This window comes from Scophthalmus maximus, chromosome 4 (assembly GCF_022379125.1).
Source record: "Scophthalmus maximus strain ysfricsl-2021 chromosome 4, ASM2237912v1, whole genome shotgun sequence".
NCBI lineage: Eukaryota > Metazoa > Chordata > Actinopteri > Pleuronectiformes > Scophthalmidae > Scophthalmus > Scophthalmus maximus.
Window position 1 is genome coordinate 15,978,812 of NC_061518.1, and position 23,016 is coordinate 16,001,827.

Genomic DNA, 23,016 nt, shown 5'->3' on the forward strand with positions numbered 1-23,016 from the left:
GCAGTGTTTGTATTTGGGTTTGTATGATTCTAAGTGTGTCTCCATGCCCCCAAACGTCCTCACGTCTCATCACCTCTCTCTTGATGTGCATCAGCTGAGCACAGCATGGCTGTTGCACTTATCACAAAGCGAAAACATCAAATCAGCCACAGCAACATGAAGGAACACTCAGAAAATTCATGAAATCCTGTTGGTGAATAGAAATATACACAATACGATACAGACAATCTCTCTGTACATGTGACTTCAAAACAAAACAATATTCTCATTTACAGCCTTGTGACATGGCCAACGTACGAGGTTACACACCGTGCGACCCGGGGTTATATTTAAACACACTCACACACATTCCCAGTCCCACCACTGAGCACCAAGCCACAAAATCAACAAATCTCAGCATGTATTACGTAAACCAGATATTCTTTAATTCTCAGGGTATAAAACATTTCTACAAACACATCTTCCTTTGTCTGACATCCTCAGTTCAAAGGAGAATTCAACGTGAGCAGACCGCAGCAGCGTATTATCTGTTACCATGTTTTCATTTGCAGTAAGAAAATGAAAACACAGTGATGGTTCACACAGGCTGAGTGGGTTGGTTTCCTCAAAGACGTTCTCAGCTGGTGTCCCATGTGAGCCAGCTCAGGTGTGCTCAAGGGAGTAGTATCTACGTCAGTGAAAATAGAATTAAATCTCAAGAATTAACTGTTTTGTTCTTTCCCCCAGGTTGTCTCTCCTTGTATAAACTCACATTTGTATCATGTGCAAATCTAGATGGCTGTTTGTTGTCTTTCTTTTCACCATTAAACATTGAAGTATTCACAGTGAGATGATTACAGTGCGTATGTGTGTGGCCCACAGACATACCTGCACAAACTTTCATCACAATATGGCCAGTTCATTTAATTATCAGTAAACCTGTGGTTTATTATTTTGTGGCAGTTTGAAATCGTGTTCCAGCAGCAGATAAATCAAACAAAATGAAGCCTGCCATCCTCATAGACTTTGCTTTTCCCCCAAACACACAACAATGACATTTCTGTTACCTTCAACAAAACACCAACCACTCGGCACAATTCTCGATCACCTGTCGCGTCTCCACATTATACAGGACAGTTCACTTTCAGAGACCTGTCTGTTCTACATTACAAAGCCATACATCTGTCACACAGGAGACACACTGCTGAGGATCAACCTGCTTTGTCTGGCTCCTAAAAGGCAGTTAGTGACTTTGAAAGAAGAAATAACACAATTTGGATCTGAAGGCAAAAAACATGATTAATGTTAATTGTTCAAATCGACACTATATGAGGGCTTTTGCTGCTACAGCCTCACTTGGTCTAGTTTGGCCAGTAGCTCTTGTCAGCTTATGTTGGCTGCTGTTTGTTCAAAATGACAATGGAGGCCAGTGTGGAGGTTGTTCTTAAAGTTTACTTGCTTTTAAGGATTATTAAAAAAAGTGAATTTATGGGTTAGGTGTTAAACTTGTTTACTAATGTAATGGCAAGACACCATTCATGGTGTTTTGAAAATAAATCGACCCAGATCTATATTTTTCTCAGTTTGAATGCAGGTATGGATCACATGCTGCGTGCATACAAACTCACTCTATAAATTTGGAACTTAATGACAAAAGACTGATACAACCTGACAGAGGAAATGCCAGCTGTCATAAAGGTCTGCGTGACCTTTAGCCTAATTTAATCCACTTCACCCAAGGCTGCAGACAAACAACCTTTTATGCCTCTTCCCCCAGGAAGAAACAATACATTTGCTATCATGAGTAAAACATGGACACAGTGAGCCCATTCAGTCGCAGTGGCAACATCTTCAACAGAAAACAATCAGACCGCTCCAGTGCAGCGCAGTTCTGAAATCTGGAGTCCCAGCGACGTATACACTGAGGCCGAAACTCAACATGACCGAGTATTTGGAGAAACAGACTTTGAACCACACTCTCGAAAATAAGATGGTGCAAAGTTAGAAAGAATACATGTGGAAAACTGCTTCCCTGTTTTACTAACAAGGCTTTCAGGCTGCACTCACCAGGGAAACACTCAGGGCTAACATTTATTTCACTATTTCAGAAAATTCGATATTCCTCACCTCTAGCCCAGGATTTCCTAAATCCTCTGGATCAGGGTTAGCGTTGACTTTTAAAAGAGATATTGTCCGAAACAGAGTTTAGATTACTGGTGTGAATCACTAAATCTGCAGAATGTTGTGAGGTGGAGACAGTTAAACAATGAACACTGTGCAGATGTTGACCCTGAACTTGTACATTTCAGCAGTCAGAAACAGAAAAGTTGTTGTACTAGTCAGACAAAGGTTTAAACTTTGTTGTAGACAGGGTTTTAAGTTAAGGATCTGCAAGATTGAAAATCCTTTTTGGTCAGATCAGTGTGATTGAATCAGAGCCCCTGAAAGTCCTGAAAGACAATATGTTTTTTCCTGCGTGGACAAGTTCATTAACTTGACCTTTCGGGACTTCACAGTGTGATTGTGTTGCAAATCTACTCCACCACAGCAGATCTGCTTCAGTCCATCCCAGACCCCAACCTCTTTTTTTCCTTCTGCTGCAGAGACTCTAATACAAAGAGCCATTCAAGATGTAGGCACTGCAGAGAGATAGTTTTAAATTATTAGCTTTTAGTATCTACAACGTACAAAGGAAGGTGTGGCAGTGGAGTGTCCAACAGCCACACATTTTGTGTTCCAGTCTGTTTATTTATTTCTGTGTTACATCATATAAAAGTGAATCTATTCGAGGGAGAATCGGCAGCAGAGCTAACTGAGCATACAGCAGACACCGGACGGACAAGGGATGTCTCTGTAGTATGAAGGCAGAGTGGTAGAAATGACCTGCGGTTGCCACTGTACTAGAGCAGAGGATCAAATTTAGGCTTGATCGAGCAAATGCAGAGCGACAAGCAAACAACAAACTACTGAGTTCATTGAATATGTACATGATTCGAATTTCACAGTTTACATACAGTACACAATTGCATTGATGGGTTAAGAAAAAAGACAGCCGTGTTTATTAAAATTTGCTCCTTTCTTACGACAAAATCAAACACATGCAAAGAGCACTGTGTTGATGTGGTTATTACGTGCTCACACGTATAAGGATTATTTTAGTATCTGGAAGACGAAGAAGACAAACATGCACAAAGCAGAACGAATATGTGAACCTCATTTACAGTTTTTAACTGCCTTGCAATTTGTATGAGACGTTAGTTTCTGGTTGAGAGGACGAAGGTTAAAACAAACTGAGTTTTAGACTAAATTCTACCTTTGGATGTGAAAATGGTGACGAGAGAAGTTATCTGGCCACTGTACTGAACGACGTTGTGGCCTGTGTGGAACAATGTGATCATGATGAAGACAAGCAAAACACTAAAACTGCAAAATATCCATCTGTCCCATCTCGATCAAGTGCTTCAGCCAACCACCAACCACCAGCGTAGAAAGATTTACATTGAACAAAACCACATTTAAACTAGTCCATTTCTCTGTCTGTACAATACTTCTGTACTAACATCAGACAGATTAGGATGATAAACCACCACAGCTGCCAGTGGAAACCTGACGTATGTCAGTGACTTGTAGATACAGTTTTTGTGTCGTATTGGGTAAAGATACAACTACTACTAATACAACTGTAGCTTTTACAAAGCAGCTTTTGTGTTTTTTCTTCACATGGATATTCTCACAGTCTTGACATCTTTCATTGCTCAGCATCCTTTGCTGCTTCTACAATCAGTATGGGTTTCGCTGTCCAGATATTTTTGGTAATTTTGCCTGAGTAAAGAAATGCAGGTGTTAATTTTAAACGAGGCCAAAAAAAAACATTAGTTGTTTTTAAAATAAGACATGATATGAGATATAAGTCTTCATTCAAGGCCAAACAGCTGAAGAAAATTAAATAACACCAAAAACCAAGCCAAATATAAACCAGGTGCAGGTTCCAGATTAGGTTTGCAGGCTGCACCACATGTGACTAGGATAAAATTATTAGCTGCTTAATGAATTAAGTTCTTTCATTAGAAAACAATCACCCCAGTTGTAAAAAAAAAAAAAGCAGCTCTGAAATGAATCATGGGCTAGACCCGTTGACTAAGTTCTGACGTAAATCACGTCCAGTGATGAAATCATTAGATCTGGTCTTCTCTTCTTATGTAAATAAGGACATGGTTTGCTTTGACAGACACTCTATTTCAGTCAGTGGTTCTTTCTAATCATAAGTAATTGAAACCAGATTAAGTCAAAAACAAGTTAGAAAAGGTCACCAACGATCAAATGTTTCGTCTGCAGACAGTCCAGGTCCCTTCCACCTACACAACAAGGCTACATAAATCCATACGAGTACGGAAAGGTTTTTATCAGACTTACCATTTAACATAACCTTTTCCAATGTGTTAAAAAACAGAGCAGAAAATGAAAGATTCTGCTCCTGATCAATTTTCGAACAGTCTAAAAAGCTTTATCACACATAAAAAAAAGTTCTGGTTCATGCCAGTTAAATTCCAGGAGAGCAAGGAGCAGGTTCTCCTGTAGAGCGCTCATACTGGAGGCAGGCTAAGATTAACATTTCAGCACAAAATCCCTGGTTCATTCAGGGACACGGGAGAACTGCTTGAAGTTTGACAGCGGGTTCTGCTAGAACCAGGCTGGGCTCAGTGGTCAATCCCATCTATAATAAGACCAAAAACCCATCTCCAAAGAAAAACAAAAATATTTGAGATGCATGACAGTCTTACTTTGGTTCTCAGCCGCACTCCAGTTGAGATCCCGCTCAACATCAGGCTCCATTACAGAGAAACCCAGACGGTAAGCGAGTCCTGGCAGAACCCAAACCCGGCTGAATCCAGACCAGCATCAAGTTCGTGGAGGATCAGAGTCTTAGACTCCACAGGTCTGCTGCACTAGGCCACACAACAGTACCTTTTCCACCATGACTTTGACAGACTCTTCATCTTGTCCGGTGTCTGCCTTTGCTTTTTTCGCCGTTTTTGTTTTCCCCTCGGGAGCTTCTGGGAGCTGTGGTTCTGCAGACTGGCCAGTATGGCTGTGTCAAACACTTCTTTGAGATTCTTTTGGGTCAAAGAGGAGCACTCAATGTAGGCCACAGCTCCAATCTCCATCACACAGTCCCGGGCGTCCGATGGGTCCACGGGTCGCTCCCGATACTTAGCCAGGTCAATGAGAACCTAAACAGAGGAGGCAAAACCATACATACTTGCATCTTATACTCTTTTAGATAACATCACACAGCATTTGATAAACGTGTTTTTAATAATTCAATTTGCTGCACCATCTGAACGGCTACAGCAGCAAAGAAAGTGTTGCAAAAGTCTACACAATAAAACATTGTGAAAGATCATAAAACTCTCAAAACATTGGGCCTTTGACAAAACAATCTGGGTATTTTTCTTGGAAATCATGAAAGGTATGGTTTCTTAAGTCTTTTTCCAGACTCCATGTGATTTTTTGTGTAATACGGTGGCCCTGAGGCTCAAAGCACAACAACATTGGCAAAGTAATGCTGTCAAGTTAAAAGGTGTAAAGCTTTTACGAAATGTTGTTGTGTGTTTGAAATGTTGCGTTCTCGGAAATGTCGTGTGAAGAGGTTCTTTTTTCATTACAACTTTAAATTTGTTGGTCTGATGTTTTTTTCCCAGGGTGACAAGAATGTCTTACAATCAAAAACAAACAGATTCTCCACACCTTGACATCTTCTCGGAGGTCACACTGCGTCCCGACGAGGACGAGTGGAGCGAAGGGGGCGTGTCTCCGGATCTCTGGGACCCACTTGTCAGGCACGTTCTGGAAAGAGGCGGGACTGACAACACTGAAGCACAGCAGGAACACGTCTGCACTGGTGTAGCTGAGGGGACGGAGCTTGTCGAACTCATCCTGGGGAAATATTTGGGAGAGATCGAGAGTGTGTTATAAGAGGAAAAGGTGTTGTGTAGTGATTCTGACAGATCCGTTCTTTCCTAGGTGATAATAAACTATGATATACGTGGTTTTCTCTCTCCCTCCATCTCCCAGTCTGTCGTTCCTCTGCCTGTGATCCTCCCATTAATTCTGTCTTTGTAACTTTAAACACAATGACGAAGAGGATGATGACGATTTCTCCTTTATTTAGACTTATGACATCTTGCGTTTACATGATCTTGAACTCAACACTTGCCATGTTATTGAGCAATGCTTAATAGAATTACAGCTCCATTTTCTTTTCGTGCAATGGCTATTGTTTTTGCATTCGTGAATCCTATATCCCACGGTTTGTGGCTGGAGCTGCTGTTCCCTGACAGAGGCTCCGAGAGAAGCTCACAGTCTGTCTATTCCTTTTATCTAAACCAAGGTACAGTACATATCTGACAGTAGCAGTGAACTTACGTGTTTATATACCAAGTGGTTTTGTGATTGTTCATCTTGTTCCGTTTGTTTTACTTTTTACATCAGCTCTCTGTCTGACTAGTTGTGACTGATCCTGACGTGACAAGTCTCCTACTATCTTTTTTTTTCTTTTTCTTTTTTCAAACAACAGCTGCTGCAAATTTAAAAACAATTGCATCACTTCCTGTGTGCCGGAGATTTTCCTCGGAAAGACCAATCGGATACCAAAGGCACAAAGACTGAGCCAATTTACAGTGACTCTTAATTGAACTGAGGTATCGATTGAAAAATAGTCTTAGCCTCTGTACCACTTATCCACTGTGGCCCCTGGAGATTACAACCCGAGTGTTGGTCAAACTTGATTCTCTTCTGAGACCAGCTAATGACAGCTATTACAATTATATGAATATTTCAAAGGGGTCTATTTGTATTCACTCCTTTGAGTTGTCAAGATGATGTTTAAGTTTTGACAAAGAATTCACTTCCCTTGAGGCATTGTCTCCTACCTAAATGAAACAACAACAGGAAATACTGCTGTGCCTCTGTGTGTGTGTGTGTGTGTGTGTGTGTGTGTGTGTGTGTGTGTGTGTGTGTGTGTGTGTGTGCTGCTGACCTGTCCAGCTGTGTCACAGAGTTGTAGTTTGACTGGCTGCCCGTCCACTGACACCACCGCTACACACACACACACACACACACACACACAACCACAAACACACACACACACACACACACACAACCACAGACACAAACACAAACACACACACACACACACACACACACACACGGTCAATAACAAGTGTAGAGGAGCTTTTCACTGAAGAAAGTAAATGTTCTGGCAACAGTCTTAAACCAACCAACCATTTCATCACTTCACAGTAAACATAGGGAAAGAACATATTCAGTTAAACGGCTGGTCCACCAACAGAAATAATCTATTCCCATTCAAGTATTAATTCATCAAGTCGGTTAAAGGCTATTCTCTTCCTGGTGACAGATTCCAATAGATTATGCTGGTTATGTGAAATAATGTGAAAAATACTTTCTTTGTTTTCATTTTACATTTGAAAGATGGACCAATAATCACAACTTTTGGTTCTTTCTAAAATGTCTCCCACAGCTGTTATCACTTTATCACCTCATGGCCAATCACACGCTTTAGAAATTACAAGGATGAAGCATATTCGATCTACATGAGAAGTGTCTCAAGTCAAACGAGTCTCCATCCTCTACCTGAGAAGTTGTCGAAGGCGGTGGGGACGTACTCGGTGGGGTAGCCGTTGGTGGTGTAGCTGACCACCAGGCTGGTTTTCCCCACAGCTCCGTCCCCCACCAGCACGCACTTCACCCGCCTCTCCGCTGCCCCTGCCTCGCTGCCGGACCGCCGCGTCCTGCCGGAGCCCCTGTCCCGGCTCCGGACCCTCCGCGGCGGGACGGGCGGAGCAGGGGACACCGGAGCCGGCTTGTGGCTCCGATCGCCCCGCGGAGGCATCTGCCCCGGGGAGGAGGGGGCTCAGCGCTGCGGGAGACCCGGGCAGGAGCTTCAGTCCCGCTGTGGTCCAGTTCTCACATCGTCCATTAGTCCGGAGCCTTCAGAGACGATTGTCAAAGGACTTAGTCGTCGTCTCCACTGTCGTCCACTTCCTTTGAGTTTCCATGGTGAAATGACAAAGGTCTAAACCTCAGCACCAGACCGAGGCCACCGTGAGCTCCGCGGTCCGGAGCACGTGACTGACCGGGGCTCGAGAACCGGAGCAGCAGCTCCGCCACCGTCAGTTGTCCGTTTGTAACAGTCTGTGCCCGGTCAGTCATCCAGCACAGAGCCGCTCAATGACATCACTGTGTGTGTGTGTGTGTGTGTGAGAGAGAGGGTCAGCAAAAAATAATAATAGTAATAATAATAACTGCTAAACTTACTTGATCCTCGTTTCCCTCCTCCCCTCCCTCCCCTTCTTTCCAAGAGTTGCCCTTGATTTTATTTTCTGTTCAGGGGTTGTTTTATTTCTTTTTTCCTCAAACCGTTTTGAAGTTTGACATCGTGATTTTCCAGACACTGTTTTTTTATCTCTTATATAGGCCTATTATTCTATTCTATTCTATTTTTTCGTCTGAACCAACACCTTTGGTAATGTGGCTAGTCGAGGTGGGACTGAATTGATGTCCTGACGTCATATTGATGGAAAGATTAATCCATAAGGATGCATCATACTTAATTAACTAATTAAATGCTTTGGGTGAAAACTCATAAGTTGCAATGTTACAAGTAAATGTAGCCATTGACCCTAATTGTACATTCCAGTTGCATTATTTCATTATGTACAAAAAAATCAACCAGTTATCTGGAGCTGCAATTATTACCTGAATAGTTGATTAGTGAAGTGACAATGTCACAGCAAAATGTCTTTTACCAGTTTCCACTACTTAAAAAAAAATAGTAAACCCAATATATTCAATCCAATTTGTGATTAATCAAACCAGGTAGACCCCAAATTACATTAAGTAAACCTATTGCATTTTGACCCCAAAGTTATCCAGCCTTCAATAACTGCAGTGGAGTAGAAAAACAATAGATCCCTTTGAAATATACCGTAAACTTGAATATTTAATCAATATACAGGTAACTTAAAACTGTACTTTACTTGACTAATGCACTTATTTACTTTCCATCATACTATTAGATTTTAATTTGACTTGAGGAACTTCTGAACATACTACAGACCGGACACGTCCGCCATCTAGCGAGGGAAAAAAGAAACATAACATTTAATAAAATGTAATTCAAACATTATCTTAAAAACTGACAATATTTTAAGGGGTTATGAGTTTCAGACAAGTGGCTAAATTCCGTGTTTAATATTGTATGATCATACATAATATAAATGTAGATGAGCCGTTTAGCACCGTAATGTTTCCACTGTGAGGAACGCGGAACAAAAACAGCGGCTGTTTGTTTCCTCACGGACGCTTATCAGAACCGTCCCGGCTGTGCATGTGTCTTATGTTGTGACAGATTGAGGAGGTTAATCTCCTCTACTGTACAGTTATTAATACATTAATACAACCTGTTCACCGGGCAGAAGGAGCTTCCAGTACAACATGTCCAGCGATACAAACGTGTGCGCGGCGGAGGTGGTTCTCGGTTTCCTGGAGGAGGCGGAGCCGTGGCGGCTTCGGTCCCCGCAGTTCCCCAGTAAAGTCGGGGGGAAGCCGGCGTGGCTTAGCCAGACAGGCCTGCCCTCACTGCCTGGCCTGGAGTGTGAGACCTGCCGCCTGCCCATGGCCTTTCTGCTGCAGGTCAGTGAACAGCTGTGGTGCATAAAACATAAACCATGGCTAGATTTGATCATGTGGAGCTCAGTTTCAACGCAAGGGGCGTGTGTGTGATCAGATTCAGAGCTGACAGTTTCACCACCTCCCGGAGAATCATCACGTTTCATGCATCGTAATAAAGTCAGGGAACAACGTAATTAAATACCTTTAAACAGATTATTTAGAGTGGACATTAGAGTAGATCATTAATCTATTGTTTTTCTTTGACTAACATTTCTGAGGGGCATCATATGATTGGACAGATGTTACAGAATTATTTGACTCTTTAGATGTTGGTGAAATTGTCATTTGAAATAGTAAAACTGAAGCTGACAACTGTACACACTCATCCCTAGTCGTATTTGTTATACAAGTGGATGAAGAGGTTGAATGAGCTGTGATGTTGTGATGCCACTTCCTCGGCAGGTGTACGCGCCCATTTCTGGTCAGGACAGGAGTTTCCACAGGTCACTCTTTCTGTTCTGCTGCAAAACCTCTGAGTGCTACGCACACAACGACAGCCGCTGTATGAGAGGTACGTGGAGCCATCACTGGAGCCTTTGTGTTCGTCATGTGTCATCTTTGTTCTCACATAACCATTATTTGCATCTGCACTCAACATCTTCTCTTCAGTCTTTTTTTTTTGCTCTGCTTTCTTTTATTCTCCTCCCTTGCCCAGATTACTACATCTGTTCTCTGGGGCATTTGTTTAATTTCAAATTTTAACCAGACTCAATCAAGTTTTCTGACTGATCCCGTTTCTTCTTCTTTTCCACTCAGTTTTCAGAAATCAACTACCCAGGAGGAATGAGTTCTATCCTTACGACCCTCCACCAGGTTTGTGCATTTGCCTGGACGTCGGTGAAAAGTCTGATCCATCACCCCATAATGTCAAGTATTCCAGATGTGTTGAAAATGTAAATGTATTCCATGTCTGAACAGAAATAATGTATCACTGTTGACTGTTGAGGAACTTCTCTCCTCTCGGCGAGACTGTAAAGACGAGGCAGAGTATGATTGGATAGATGATATTCATGAAGCTCTATTTTAGATTTGCCTTTGTCATTTCTTGTGTTTAACCAGTCGCTTTGCTTTCGTATGATATATTCATATTTTCTTGTTGCATAGTTTCCATAATTAAGTTATTGAGAAGAGTGTAGTCCCTGCTTCACCACTGAACTTGTTTTGTGATGAAATGTCCTTCCTTTCTTTGTGTTTTCTTCAGAGGATGAACCTCTCAGCGACCCTGCACCTGACCAGAGTGTATTGCCCGTCTCTGGAGTTAAATTGTGTTGGGTGTGTGGTTGCCCTGGCAACAAAGGCTGCTCCCGGTGTCACACTGTGACCTACTGTGGAAAACACCACCAGACCCTCCACTGGAAACAAACACACAAGCAGGAGTGTGGCAGCCAAGGTTTGTCTGCTTGTGTCATGCACCGGAAAAAAAAGAAAAATTGTTTGCTCCCCTCCATCCACTGAGCAGTTGTGTGCTGCCACTGTGAAACTAGTGGTAATTTGTGCAAGTTTCTGATATGATGTTGGGATTTCCCAACACTGAAGGATTTGTGAATGGCCTTGCCATTTTAAAGTATCAACATAACTTGAAATGTCCCATATGAGGGATCAAAAATGCACCATGACAGCATCTTTACCGTGAGCAGCCGTACATCTAACATGTCATATTCCATCTTGAGTTTTGAGCCAGTGTTTTGTAAATTCCTGATCCAAGGGAGACCAAATGTGTCTGCTGTGTCTCTTGTCTCTCTCCGTCTGTATAGAAGTGTCCGTTGTCACAACGTCTACCCTTCTCTTCCCCGAGTCTGAGCTGGTCACTGAGCCTGAAGAAGAGGGGAAAGAGGACGACACAAAGGAGGTTGAAGGAGAAGAGGAAGTAGGCAGTGCTCAAAGGGGGGTAGATTGTCCCTCTTTAGCAGACAGTGAGTTTTACACTGGTCACATGAAGTAATTTGTATTCATATAGAAACATAATGCATAATGCAAGGATTTAGTACCAACTCTGACAACTACCACTGTTCACATGCTCATCAGGGTTTTTAATTCAGCCTTTCTTGCAGTTTATAAATTATTATTTAGTCCGCATGTCTTTCTAATTTTACCCTGACTTTATTTTCTCTGTCTTCAGCACTGGCAGAGACCGACCTGGAGGAGATGGCGATGTGTGAGACCCAAGACAACAAAGTGTTTCAGAGGTTTAAAAAGAAGATTGCACAAGAACCACACCAGGTAAAAATAAAACTTAGAAAAACTTCTATTGAACAATCCTGATCTCCTGAACCAGCAGAGACTCTCCTCACACTGACGATGTGGCGTTAGAAAGGTCTACACAGATGGGTTAATGTGTGTGTTGTGTTTTAGGTGCTGCGTTACAGTCGAGGCGGTTCTCCCGTGTGGGTCTCTTCTCAGCACATCCCTTCAGATCAGGATATCCCACCATGCACCTGTGGCGCCAAGAGGGCTTTTGAGTTGCAGGTAATCACAGCTCATTAACTGCTCAGAAATCCACCCTATAAAATACTTTTTTTCTTCTTCTCCTTCCATAGTTTTAATTTTCTCACTGACAGTCTGCAATTGTGTGATGTACAAAGGTGTGTATGCACGTTGGTGATGCAAATCGATTGTTGAACAAGCCAAGCTGAAGAGTATTTTATGACTTGAAGTGATCACATTGACCAAGTCCAGTTTCTTAGGAAATGATCAGATATGTCCTAGATGTGGTGCAGGACATGATCCAGTAGATTTCACCTAATTTGTCTGTAGTAACGGTTGAATTGTCCAAATTCACATAAAGGCACAGGTGCTATCCCTCCAGAGGTCACTGTATGTTCACAGGTCATCGAAAAGGATGAACCTCAAAGTGCAGCCTAAAGATTAAGAAATGTTTCTCATTATTAGGCATTTACATGATGGTTTAATACCTCAAAATCCAATGGTAAATGGCCAACATATAAAACATACATGTTGTGTAATCCATTAAAAATGTCCATAAGGATATATGTATATATATATTTTTTTTAAAAATTGAAATGACACTACAATCAAAAATGGACTTACATTTTTTTAATGCTAAAAGTTCTTTAATCAACCCAGGTGCTGCATTATATGTGAATGTGTCTTTGCACAGTTTACAGTATTTACATCTGTTGGAGCCTAATACATGTAATTACTGTGTGTGTGTCTGCAGGTGATGCCCCAGCTGTTGAACAGTCTGTGTGTGGACTCGACAGGTGCCAGTATCGACTGGGGTACGCTGGCCATCTACACCTGCTCTGCCAGCTGTAGCCATGACGACCAGTACTGCCAAGAGTTCATCTGGAAGCAGGACTTCAGCCCCGATCAACACACGCAGATAAAACACTCGTGATGGATCTGACAGCTCATACTGAGCAAAAAGGAAACTGGTTTTGTCACACTTGCAGTGATGTCACTTCCCATTTAGTTAACTGGACATGTGCCGCAGCTCTCGTTACATAACTGATGATACACACAGATCAAATGTGAAATTCAGGTGACGGGGATGAAACTCCTCCTGAGACTATCAAGGAGAGGGAAGATGTTTCCGGTCTGGATTTGACCCAGATGTATCTCATCATTGGGAACAGTTGTAAATGTATTGTTCTGTGTCGGCACATCAACCATCACTTCATTAAAAGTTCAGATATTCAAACAGGGATTCTGGATCCTGCCCAGTATCTGACTTTGTGGTTAGTAGGTCATGTTCATTTTCAGTGCTCCGTACTGACAATGAGCAAACCAAAATGAGCTAAATATTTAAATATAGTTTTTTAAATGTCCATCTGATTTTCTGCATTTTTCAGTGCGTCAGGGACTGATATTCAACTAACCGGTACGCATTAAATTCAATGTAACATGAATCACAGATCAGATGTGTGGGCCATCAAATGGCCAACTGGTTAAGTCATACTATATACCCGCAGGGACCATGGTTTGAATTCCATTTAGAGGATCAAACCTTTCTCTCTGCCCTTGTTTCCTGTTTTTTTAGACTGTCAAGGGTAATATTGATCAGATGTGTACTTATAAAAACAAAAAGCCCATGTAAACTTTCATTAGGTGGTTATTATTTTAACATGAAGTTTATAGTGAGACTCAACTTTTCAATGACAAAACAAGAGACAGTTCTTACACATGCACAAGTATAAAAGTGATATTAAGTAAACTGGCTAAATAAAGTTAGTTACAAAGCAAACTTTGTAGTGTAGCTGTGCATTTGTAATCAAGTTTACGCAGTAGAGCAACAAATACTGAGCACACATCGTTTAGGATAGCAAATCTCCGCATGTTCACCAGTCAACAGAAGATGCTGTTGGAAATAAAAAAAGCACCAAACTGTATTTGTGGATTATGATGTAATGGACCCCTGGGCACAGACATGTGAAAGCCCCCTCCTACACAGGAACAAGACAACCAGCCTGAAAAGACACAAAGTGCTAACAAACCACTCCGTTGTGGTGTTGGTGGTCTTTTGAACTTCCTCCAAAGGGGGATGCACATGAGGACGCAAATATCATCAGACATTTCTCTGGAAATTCTCTGGAACTTTTCCTGCTTTCCACAGCAGAATTATTATCACGTCCCGTCTCCTGCTTGTTCGACAGAGGCCACAAAATAATGCAAGATTTTCCTGCTGGCGTCTGACTCGGACAATCTCCTGCTGCTTTTGTCAAATGTGAACGGAAAACTCCAGATAATGTCCGTATGCAATTCTGCAGACACTCTCTGTAGTTCACGTCTGAAAACAGCTTGTGATAGTTTGCAAGTGAAGACCAGGGCCCCACTGACCCTGTGCCCACCAGGCCCATTCAGTAATCCATCTGTCCAAATGTTATTATAGTGAAAGAAGCAACTATGAAAGTATAGTCAGTATGTACATATTTATTAATGCACAGAACAGCACATTAACCATTTCAGAATAAGCACAACTGCATTTACATGTGACAGGGCTTTGTGGTTTTCTGCCTGACCGCTGCAAAACTCAGAGTTAAGCAGATATGAACTGAGAAATACTAAAAGTTAAGTAGTATTTAGCCTTGTGTCTTCTACCAGTGTTGTCCATGCAGACATTAAGTGGCTGACACACAAGTGGTGAAACCAAATGCATTGTGAATACAAATCTTTGAATTTGTTAATTGCTAAACACAAACAAGTGCCCAAAATTGTGACTCAATTGTTTGTAGATTTTTATGTGTGCAGCTGAGCAAGAGCATGGACAACTGAGATCGTTTCACATTTGCCTACGCTCAAAAATAATTTGAAACATAAAAAAACTAAACATAATACATAAACATGGCATCGTGATGTGTAGTTCATCTGCCATCTCACTGCTTTTTACGAATTCAGGATTTAAAATCTTTAAATGTTAAGTTTAACTTTGAACTTGTCTCATTTCAAAATTTAAGAGCATCAAAATTCAGACTACCGACTAACGGAATAGACTTGTCACAATGAGAAATCTATTTCCAGCATTTATGAGATTAGAACAATGCTGAACCTAGATCCAATTAATTTAAATGGATATGGATAAAATTCTCAAAAACTGACAGACTTGGTTTGGTATCAAGTCTGAGAAACTAAAATCTTAGCAAATACTGTGATAGGAATGTGTGGCTGACAGACCCGAACACATCTTAATGTAACTGGGAGACAAGTACTAAAAATGCAATGTACAAAACTATTTAAAACTGCATTAAAAAGAGAACAGCAACACCCCCAGACACAAACAAGTGCCCAGTCTGCGATTTTTACATTTTCTTTACAATCTTATGTACAATCAGGGACATGATTGGGACAAACAAACAAACAAAAGCAAATCTGAAAGCTTAGCATAAACTGAAAACAGCTGGAAATAAATGTAAAGGGCTTGCGTGTAATTAAAAAGGTCCTCTCAAAAAACATCCACAACGCAAGAGGGACAAAAAGAAAAAAGTGAATAAGTCACATCCCTGTACAGACAGCCCTTAGAGCAGTCTAATAAAAAAATAAAAAAATCAGAGTAAAAAGACAGGGTGTTGGGGAGATGATAAAAGGAGGAACAACAGTTCCTACGTCGTCTTGCGGAAGCCTTTTAGGATGGGGTAGATGTTTTCAAACGCTTCGTAGATCTCTGCTCTCACCTTGGCACCTTAACAACACAGATATCATTAAATACAATTTATTATACCCAGAAATATCATGTTTTTGGATAATCGTTTCCATTATGTTTAAAGTTCTATTGTTCTACATTTGCATGAGAAACAATTTGCATATGGATCCCTTAGATTTTTGTTATGCTCTCTGATGGACATATTCAATGGTTTGTACCTTAAACCTAGTTTGCCATTCGTGTACTGCATTTTCTCGTTACCCATTAGCTGACATACACTGATGACTATATATTTTCAAAGACCTAATATCACTATCTCCATCTCTGATCTATAACCAATAATGAGTCAAGCGGAGCAGGTCTTACCTGTGAGTACAACTTTACCAGAAACAAAGATGAGCAGGACAATTCTGGGTTTGATCATTCTGTAAATCAGCCCTGGAAACAGCTCCGGCTCATAACTGCAACAGACAAGTCATCTTGTTTCAGTCGTTACACGATCAAGACTAATCATCATGAAAAACAATTTCAAGTTGAGAAAAACACAGCAAGCCTCCTTCATTAGGTATCTGCATATTGACGTCTAACTTTATTCTAAATGTTAAGATTTCAACCAGGTCGAAGTTTTCAGAGGGTGATCTTCATCTGATTCTTCACAAAACGTCATCCGAGCTTCAGTCTGACCAAAACTCAGGCAGAATAGGAAACTGCCACATATTATAGACAGCAATATGTATTTAGCAGAAATGAGTGACCATTGCTCTTAGCTGCAATGCACATAACAACAGACATCATAAATTACCTGCTGAACTGTTGATGTGTGAGGACTAATCCTTCCAGCCGGATGGGGAACTTCACGTCACAGCTGCCCACCATGTTTTGAATTTTGAAGTCCAGGAACTTGGCAGGGAAACCAAGCTTCTGCACAACACGAGCATACTTCCTGGCTGCTAACCTCGACTGCTCCTCACTGGGGAGAAGGCAAGTTGATGAGGGAAAGATGAAGAAGAAAACTGGACAAGTATTAAGGTGAAGAAATGCCAAGCTTGTGTGTGTCTTCTATTTCATACTGTTGCTGAGAATGTTTGAGAAACCAGCTATATTCTCACCTCTTTGCTCCAGTGCAAACCATCTTCCCAGAGCTGAAGATAAGGGCAGTGGTTCTGGGTTCTCGTATTCTCATGATGACAGCGGCAAAACGCTAAAAAAATAATGTAAGAGAATAGGGATCCCCATTATTGGTGCAATGCTTACCATTGTACTTCTGTGGGATGTTTAGCATAAACATATCCACTACATTTAATGTTAGAAATATCCACTCGGTTTTGTTATTTTTATATATAAGAATATAGTATTTAACTTTAAGCCTCATCAAAAGGAACAACAGAAATCACTGTTAAGCAAAAGAGAGCTTTAATGTGCTTCAGTCTCACCTTTGGGTTGTACTCTGCATTCCTCGCTCTCAGGGCGATGGTCTTCAAGTCCAGTTTACAGCCCAGATTTACAGTAGATACGATGTTTCTGATAGTAGGAAGAATGAGAAAAGCACAGATAACTTTTAGGTCAGTAGCTCAGAATCATTTTCACTTGTGTGGAAATAATGGCAACGTAGTTAATTTTGGGAAGAATTTAAAAAAACATTTGTTTCTCAAGTGAAATGGATATGACCCCAGGACAGAATCAGGCAGTCTCTTGAGTGTCACTTCCCTTTAGGTTTGTGGTGGTCATAATTCTAATGCACCTTTAGCACAACTTCTGTCACTGCATGCAGTGAGCTAATTTTAAACAGATATCACAGACTAAAATGAAATATTGGGAATGTGTGTTTGTGAAACATACTGTAGCTGTGGCACTATTCCAGAGCTTTCTGAGGCAGGTGTGGCTGGTGCGATAGGGGTCATGGGAGTAAGTGGGGTGTTGTAGAGCGGGGTGTTCCCTGGTAGCGCTGTGGTGGTTGAGCCTGCTACTGTCTGGGAATGGAAAAGCTGAGGGGTCTGCCCCGACGTCCCTGGAAGACCTGGAGAGCAAAGAAAGTTGTTTTTTTCTGCAGTGATGATAAAGTTCCAATTTGTTTAAGATAAATATTAAGATTCATTTGTCAATATAAAGGGCAAGACACCAGTTGCAGGGACATGAGGTTATGATCCTACATCATATGACTGGCAGAGGAAGGAGAGGAATATGACAGTAGTGTGTGTTTTACCTGTGTTGGCCTGCTGCGCCTGTTGCTGTTGTGCCTGTTGTTGTTGCCTCTGCTGTTCCTCTAGTATAGACAGACTGTTGGTGTTCTGGACTGGCTGGGGTGTCAGTCCTGAGCCATATGGCATCATTGGACTGAAGATTGGCATGCCTGGGGTCATGGCACCCTGCACAAGACGAGACCATAATAAACAACGTGAATTGAGCAGAGGAACCATATTTGGAACAAATGACACGGACAAAACAAATTCACAATTGTCAATGTATTTCAGTTTGCTATACATTTTTTTGGTTGCACAAATACCTTTCACCAGTGAAAGTAATGGTACTACTATGTTTGGGCCCTGAGAGGATACTGATAATCTTATATAATCATTGCAGGCTCATTTGCAAGCTGTGAGCTCACTGCCCAGGGACCTGTACTAAGAAGCAGGATTTGCTGTTATCGAGGTAACTTCAGGTGAATTGGGTTTTCCAACTTACGAAGATGGTTCACTTGTTACCGGGGTAAATCACCATGGTAACTCATGCTCCAGGGCATGAGAGATCAAAGCCAGTCCAACTACTGACCAATCAGATCACTGGAAAACCAGCATCATCATTCTACATGATCCTGACTGGGCCAAAAGAGTTTAGAGGAACGCCACAAATAATAAAGCCCAGCAGTGACTGCCCACTTTTAGAACGGCTCTGGTTCCGGAAGTGAATTTCCCATTCACTCCTCCCTGTCTGTTCTGTGTACCATTTTTGGCTTTATCTTTTTCACATTTGTCAAAAATAAAACTGGTCCATTTACAAATCTTTCCCCCCTCCAATATACTAAACTATGAGATTAATAATATCAAAGAACTAATTCAAGTTCTTAGCACAGATATTGTGTCATCTGTTCTACTGGTTAGGCAGTGTAAGTAGAAACCCCACATGACATGACTCATTAATATTAGAGCTTAATTTGAATTCAATAAAGATTATTTGATTACTTTCTTTCTTATTTAATTACTGCAGCTCAGAACAACAGGAGGAGAGTGTGACTATAAATAGTAACAAAAACGAAAAATACTTTGTTTTTGTTGGAACACTGATGCACACACCTATCAATATTTCTCATGTTCACGAATGAACAGTTCAGTCCAATTGAGTGGTTATTTTCTATTTTAATTGTTTGATCATATTATTAACATTTCACTTTGTAGAGTGTCGCTTCAACATGTCGCTCAAAATCAGCGTTTCTCCTCGTATCATATTAAAAACATTATTCATGTTTCTGACGATGGCGCTTGTAATTATCATATTATAATAATCTGCCTCATCCACATGAATGTGCTTGTAACAGGATAGGAAAACCCAGGGTTTTGGTTGATATCCTGCTTCGTAGTGAAGGTTATTAGGATGGTCAATGTTAGGTTAAGTCAAACCAGATAACGAAAACATATCCTGGCTATGTTGAACTTGCTTCGTTGTACAGGCCCCTGGCCTCTGGTGTGGAGCTATGTCTTGGTTATATTTGCGTCATTCCAATATGTCACATCATATGACAAAGCCCATTTCACAAGGATTGTGAGCATCTGGGGTGGAAAATCTGACCCCGTACCGAGGACAAGCTGGGAGCTCGCGTTGGTGACAGGATGATGTCTTGAATCAAGCAGTGTTACCTGAGGGGAGGCCAGCCCCTGGAAGGCTGATATACTGTTGTTCTGGTCCATGTCGTCAGTCAGGTCCCTGCCACCCAGGAGCAGGCAGAAACACAGACGGGGATATGTCTACCCAGCAGGTGCCTCGCAGACAGACACAACCGGAGTGGACTGGACTCTGCAGGAACACTCCAGGACTCCGTCTCCTCTGAAAAAGACAGAAGGGGGGATCTGCTCAAACGACTATTCATCGTCCCGCTCCATCAAAACAAAGGGGGGAACTTGCAAATGACACGAAGCCGCAGCTGTGGCGCCAACACACCAACCGCTTGCTACCTGAGTTACCACATTCAGGTTTCGTGTTTGCTCACGTTACTTTAGCATGCGAAGTATTTTTTTTTTTTTTACCTCCCTGTGCATTACATGTCACGTAAAGTGTTCGTGTGCAGAACACGGATGACAAATATACCAACTACCCGAGCGGTCCTCCAGCAGCAAGTCTAGGCAGCATCCGACATGTAACACATCAACACAGTGGCTAGCAGGAGTTAGCCGCGCCGCTAATGCTAGCTACATCAGCTAACATGGAGCCGCAAGTCAAACGCGCTGCGCTGCGAAACAAGCCACTTCATCCGCTGTACCCAGCTTCAAAACACTCCGCCGTGAGCCGCTGCACCGCGGCGCGCTGCCCGTCAACTTACAGTCGCCTGCTCGCAGTTGTAACAAGCACAGAAAGAGTTTTAATTCAGCTTCGGGCTCGTGCCATCCTCAGTTTTCTTCTTCTTCGGCGCCCAAGAGAGTCGTCGTTCACTTCCGGAAGCGGAACCTTTATTTTCCGCCGCGTCACAGGTCATTGTCGACAGAGCAAAAATGGCGTCGCTGAGTGACAAGTCAGTTTGGGACGAGGTGGAGGATGGCATCGGCGAAGAAGTGTTAAAAATGTCCACGGAGGAGATAGTTCAGCGAACTCGGCTCCTGGACAGCGAGATAAAGATCATGAAGAGCGAGGTGCTCCGGGTGACCCACGAGCTCCAGGCCATGAAGGACAAGATCAAGGAAAACACGGAGAAGATCAAAGTGAACAAAACGCTTCCGTATCTGGTGTCCAATGTGATCGAGCTGCTGGATGTGGACCCCAACGACCAGGAGGAGGACGGGGCGAACGTGGACCTGGACTCCCAGAGGAAAGGGAAGTGCGCCGTCATTAAGACCTCCACTCGGCAGACCTACTTCCTGCCGGTGATCGGGCTCGTGGACGCCGAGAAGCTGAAGCCCGGAGACCTGGTGGGTGTCAACAAAGACTCCTACCTGATCCTGGAGACCTTGCCGACCGAGTACGACTCCAGGGTGAAGGCCATGGAGGTGGACGAGCGCCCCACGGAGCAGTACAGCGACATCGGAGGGCTGGACAAGCAGATCCAGGAGCTGGTGGAGGCCATAGTCCTGCCAATGAACCACAAGGAGAAGTTTGAAAACCTGGGCATCCAGCCACCCAAGGGGGTCCTGATGTATGGACCACCGGGAACAGGGAAGACCCTACTGGCCAGGGCCTGCGCCGCTCAGACCAAGGCCACCTTCCTGAAGCTGGCCGGTCCACAGCTGGTCCAGATGTTCATCGGAGACGGAGCCAAGCTGGTGAGAGACGCCTTCGCCTTGGCCAAAGAGAAAGCCCCTTCCATCATCTTCATCGACGAGCTCGATGCCATCGGAACCAAGAGATTCGACAGCGAGAAGGCGGGAGACCGAGAGGTGCAGAGGACCATGCTGGAGCTGCTCAACCAACTGGATGGATTTCAGCCCAACATGCAGGTCAAGGTAAGGATGCCGCCATCAAAAGTAGTGTACAACTCGTATATATATATATATATATATATATATATATATATATATATATATATATATATATATATATATTTTGATATACAGTCTGTGTGCAAATTTGTCTGCAAAACGTTCATCACACTGGGATCCAGTCAAGTCAAACTGCTGCTGCACATCAGATGGCATTCACACATATTTATAAAATCATACTTTCTGCTTCTGGTTGTTCCGTAGTGTTAAATCAGACAAAATGTGAAACACAAGACAGGAAAGTAAAAAGATATACAGTTAAGTTTGTAATTGTTTTGCTTTCCCGAAATGCCAAAGACAAAAAATAAGCTGTATCTTTAACCAGAAACATTACAAGATATCTATTCTCATTACATACATGGATATTTAATATACGAATACTTGCATGATAAACACTTAACAATTGTTGCTAATTTTAACTTAACATTATATCAGAGAAACCAACAAAATAGGAAAAAACTGTACTAGAATAGAAACACCTTTCCATCCCTTACTCAAATCGAGTACATTCAGTGTCCGTTCACCTTTGGCTACTATCAAACAAAGAGGACATGAACCATTCAAAATGATGGACATCATCACAAAATAAAAAATGTAATATTCAGACATGAAATGTAAAGACAGGACAAAATAAAAGAATACAAAACTACACATCAGAATTGTTTAACTGATTACAAAATATACAAGTTAATGTTCAATTCCAAAAAAGAAAAGAAAAATATTGTTTTCTTCATCACAATAGCTTCACACTTTAGATCTACAGTATGATGACGACAGTATAATGTTGCTTAATGGTGTTTTTCTTTAGGTGATTGCTGCCACCAACAGAGTGGACATCTTGGACCCTGCACTGCTCCGTTCAGGTCGTCTGGACAGGAAAATTGAGTTCCCCATGCCAAATGAAGAGGCCAGAGCTCGCATCATGCAGATTCACTCCCGCAAGATGAACGTCAGTCCCGACGTCAACTATGAGGAGCTGGCCCGCTGCACCGACGACTTCAACGGAGCCCAGTGCAAAGCTGTGTGTGTGGAGGCAGGTATGATCGCCCTGCGTCGTGGAGCCACAGAGCTGAACCACGAGGATTACATGGAGGGAATCCTGGAGGTCCAGGCCAAGAAGAAAGCAAACCTCCAGTACTACGCCTGAGGACACTGCCCGTGTCTGTGCTTGTCAGTCAGAGAGTCTTTGTTAAAACCTTTGCCATGTAAACGCTTGTTAAAATTGCAGATTAACTTGAGTTAATAAAAAAAGATGTAAAATGTCATCACTGAGTGTTGTCGTGTTTCCTCCAGCTTAACAAGCAGAGTTGAGTGTGTTTGACAAGAATTTTCCTGGTTTCAGATGGTGCAGCATAATCTCACTGCTGCTGTGGATTTTAATGCTTCAAATTCTGTAATCCAAACATGCATTTAGAAGTGGCCTGGTTGGAATGTATCATTTTTGTCACGTCGTTCACAAAATAAATCCTTCGGTTGATATCACCAGTGAAAATTCTAAAAATG

The 23,016-nt window shown here is 42.2% G+C and overlaps 4 protein-coding genes across 4 annotated transcripts; 2 read left to right on the forward strand and 2 right to left on the reverse strand.

Annotated features, from left to right (window-relative positions):
• Window positions 1–403: 403 nt before the first annotated feature.
• Window positions 404–8,267, reverse strand: rhoua (ras homolog family member Ua). The gene is made up of 4 exons (XM_035628112.2): window positions 7,636–8,267; window positions 7,019–7,077; window positions 5,728–5,916; window positions 404–5,210 (listed from the first exon to the last, which is right to left on the reverse strand). Exons 1-4 carry the CDS (start codon window positions 7,892–7,894, stop codon window positions 4,926–4,928), a joined length of 792 nt encoding a protein of 263 aa, XP_035484005.1. The 5' UTR covers window positions 7,895–8,267; the 3' UTR covers window positions 404–4,925.
• A 1,091-nt stretch (window positions 8,268–9,358) lies between these two features.
• Window positions 9,359–13,402, forward strand: pdcd2 (programmed cell death 2). The gene is made up of 8 exons (XM_035628110.2): window positions 9,359–9,696; window positions 10,138–10,246; window positions 10,492–10,548; window positions 10,937–11,125; window positions 11,490–11,648; window positions 11,855–11,955; window positions 12,088–12,201; window positions 12,914–13,402. Exons 1-8 carry the CDS (start codon window positions 9,499–9,501, stop codon window positions 13,091–13,093), a joined length of 1,107 nt encoding a protein of 368 aa, XP_035484003.1. The 5' UTR covers window positions 9,359–9,498; the 3' UTR covers window positions 13,094–13,402.
• Window positions 13,403–14,605: 1,203 nt separating this feature from the next.
• Window positions 14,606–20,503, reverse strand: LOC118302172 (TATA box binding protein). Its single transcript, XM_035628111.2, has 9 exons — window positions 20,364–20,503; window positions 19,684–19,870; window positions 18,036–18,198; window positions 17,672–17,849; window positions 17,266–17,353; window positions 16,942–17,033; window positions 16,635–16,802; window positions 16,199–16,293; window positions 14,606–15,871 (listed from the first exon to the last, which is right to left on the reverse strand). The coding sequence occupies exons 2-9, from the start codon at window positions 19,732–19,734 to the stop codon at window positions 15,792–15,794; spliced, it is 915 nt and encodes a 304-aa protein (XP_035484004.1). The 5' UTR covers window positions 19,735–19,870; window positions 20,364–20,503; the 3' UTR covers window positions 14,606–15,791.
• psmc3 (proteasome 26S subunit, ATPase 3) lies at window positions 20,493–22,778 on the forward strand. The gene is made up of 2 exons (XM_035628109.2): window positions 20,493–21,477; window positions 22,322–22,778. Exons 1-2 carry the CDS (start codon window positions 20,533–20,535, stop codon window positions 22,658–22,660), a joined length of 1,284 nt encoding a protein of 427 aa, XP_035484002.1. The 5' UTR covers window positions 20,493–20,532; the 3' UTR covers window positions 22,661–22,778.
• Window positions 22,779–23,016: the final 238 nt, after the last annotated feature.

Excerpts from the sequence above, each read along its gene's own strand:
- rhoua (XM_035628112.2), bottom strand. The coding sequence starts at position 7,894 with ATGCCTCCGCGGGGCGATCGGAGCCACAAGCCGGCTCCGGTGTCCCCT. Across the intron at positions 7,078-7,635 it reads CGCCTTCGACAACTTCTCAG|CGGTGGTGTCAGTGGACGGG; the intron begins GTAGAGGATGGA and ends GTGTGTGTGTAG. Across the intron at positions 5,211-5,727 it reads ACCTCCGAGAAGATGTCAAG|GTTCTCATTGACCTGGCTAA; the intron begins GTGTGGAGAATC and ends TCCTCTGTTTAG.
- LOC118302172 (XM_035628111.2), bottom strand. The coding sequence starts at position 19,734 with ATGGACCAGAACAACAGTATATCAGCCTTCCAGGGGCTGGCCTCCCCT. Across the intron at positions 17,850-18,035 it reads GGCGCAGCAGGCCAACACAG|GTCTTCCAGGGACGTCGGGG; the intron begins GTAAAACACACA and ends TTTGCTCTCCAG. Across the intron at positions 17,034-17,265 it reads ATGCAGAGTACAACCCAAAG|CGTTTTGCCGCTGTCATCAT; the intron begins GTGAGACTGAAG and ends TTATTTTTTTAG.
- psmc3 (XM_035628109.2), top strand. The coding sequence starts at position 20,533 with ATGGCGTCGCTGAGTGACAAGTCAGTTTGGGACGAGGTGGAGGATGGC. Across the intron at positions 21,478-22,321 it reads AGCCCAACATGCAGGTCAAG|GTGATTGCTGCCACCAACAG; the intron begins GTAAGGATGCCG and ends GTTTTTCTTTAG.
- pdcd2 (XM_035628110.2), top strand. The coding sequence starts at position 9,499 with ATGTCCAGCGATACAAACGTGTGCGCGGCGGAGGTGGTTCTCGGTTTC. Across the intron at positions 10,247-10,491 it reads CGACAGCCGCTGTATGAGAG|TTTTCAGAAATCAACTACCC; the intron begins GTACGTGGAGCC and ends TTTTCCACTCAG. Across the intron at positions 12,202-12,913 it reads AGAGGGCTTTTGAGTTGCAG|GTGATGCCCCAGCTGTTGAA; the intron begins GTAATCACAGCT and ends GTGTGTCTGCAG.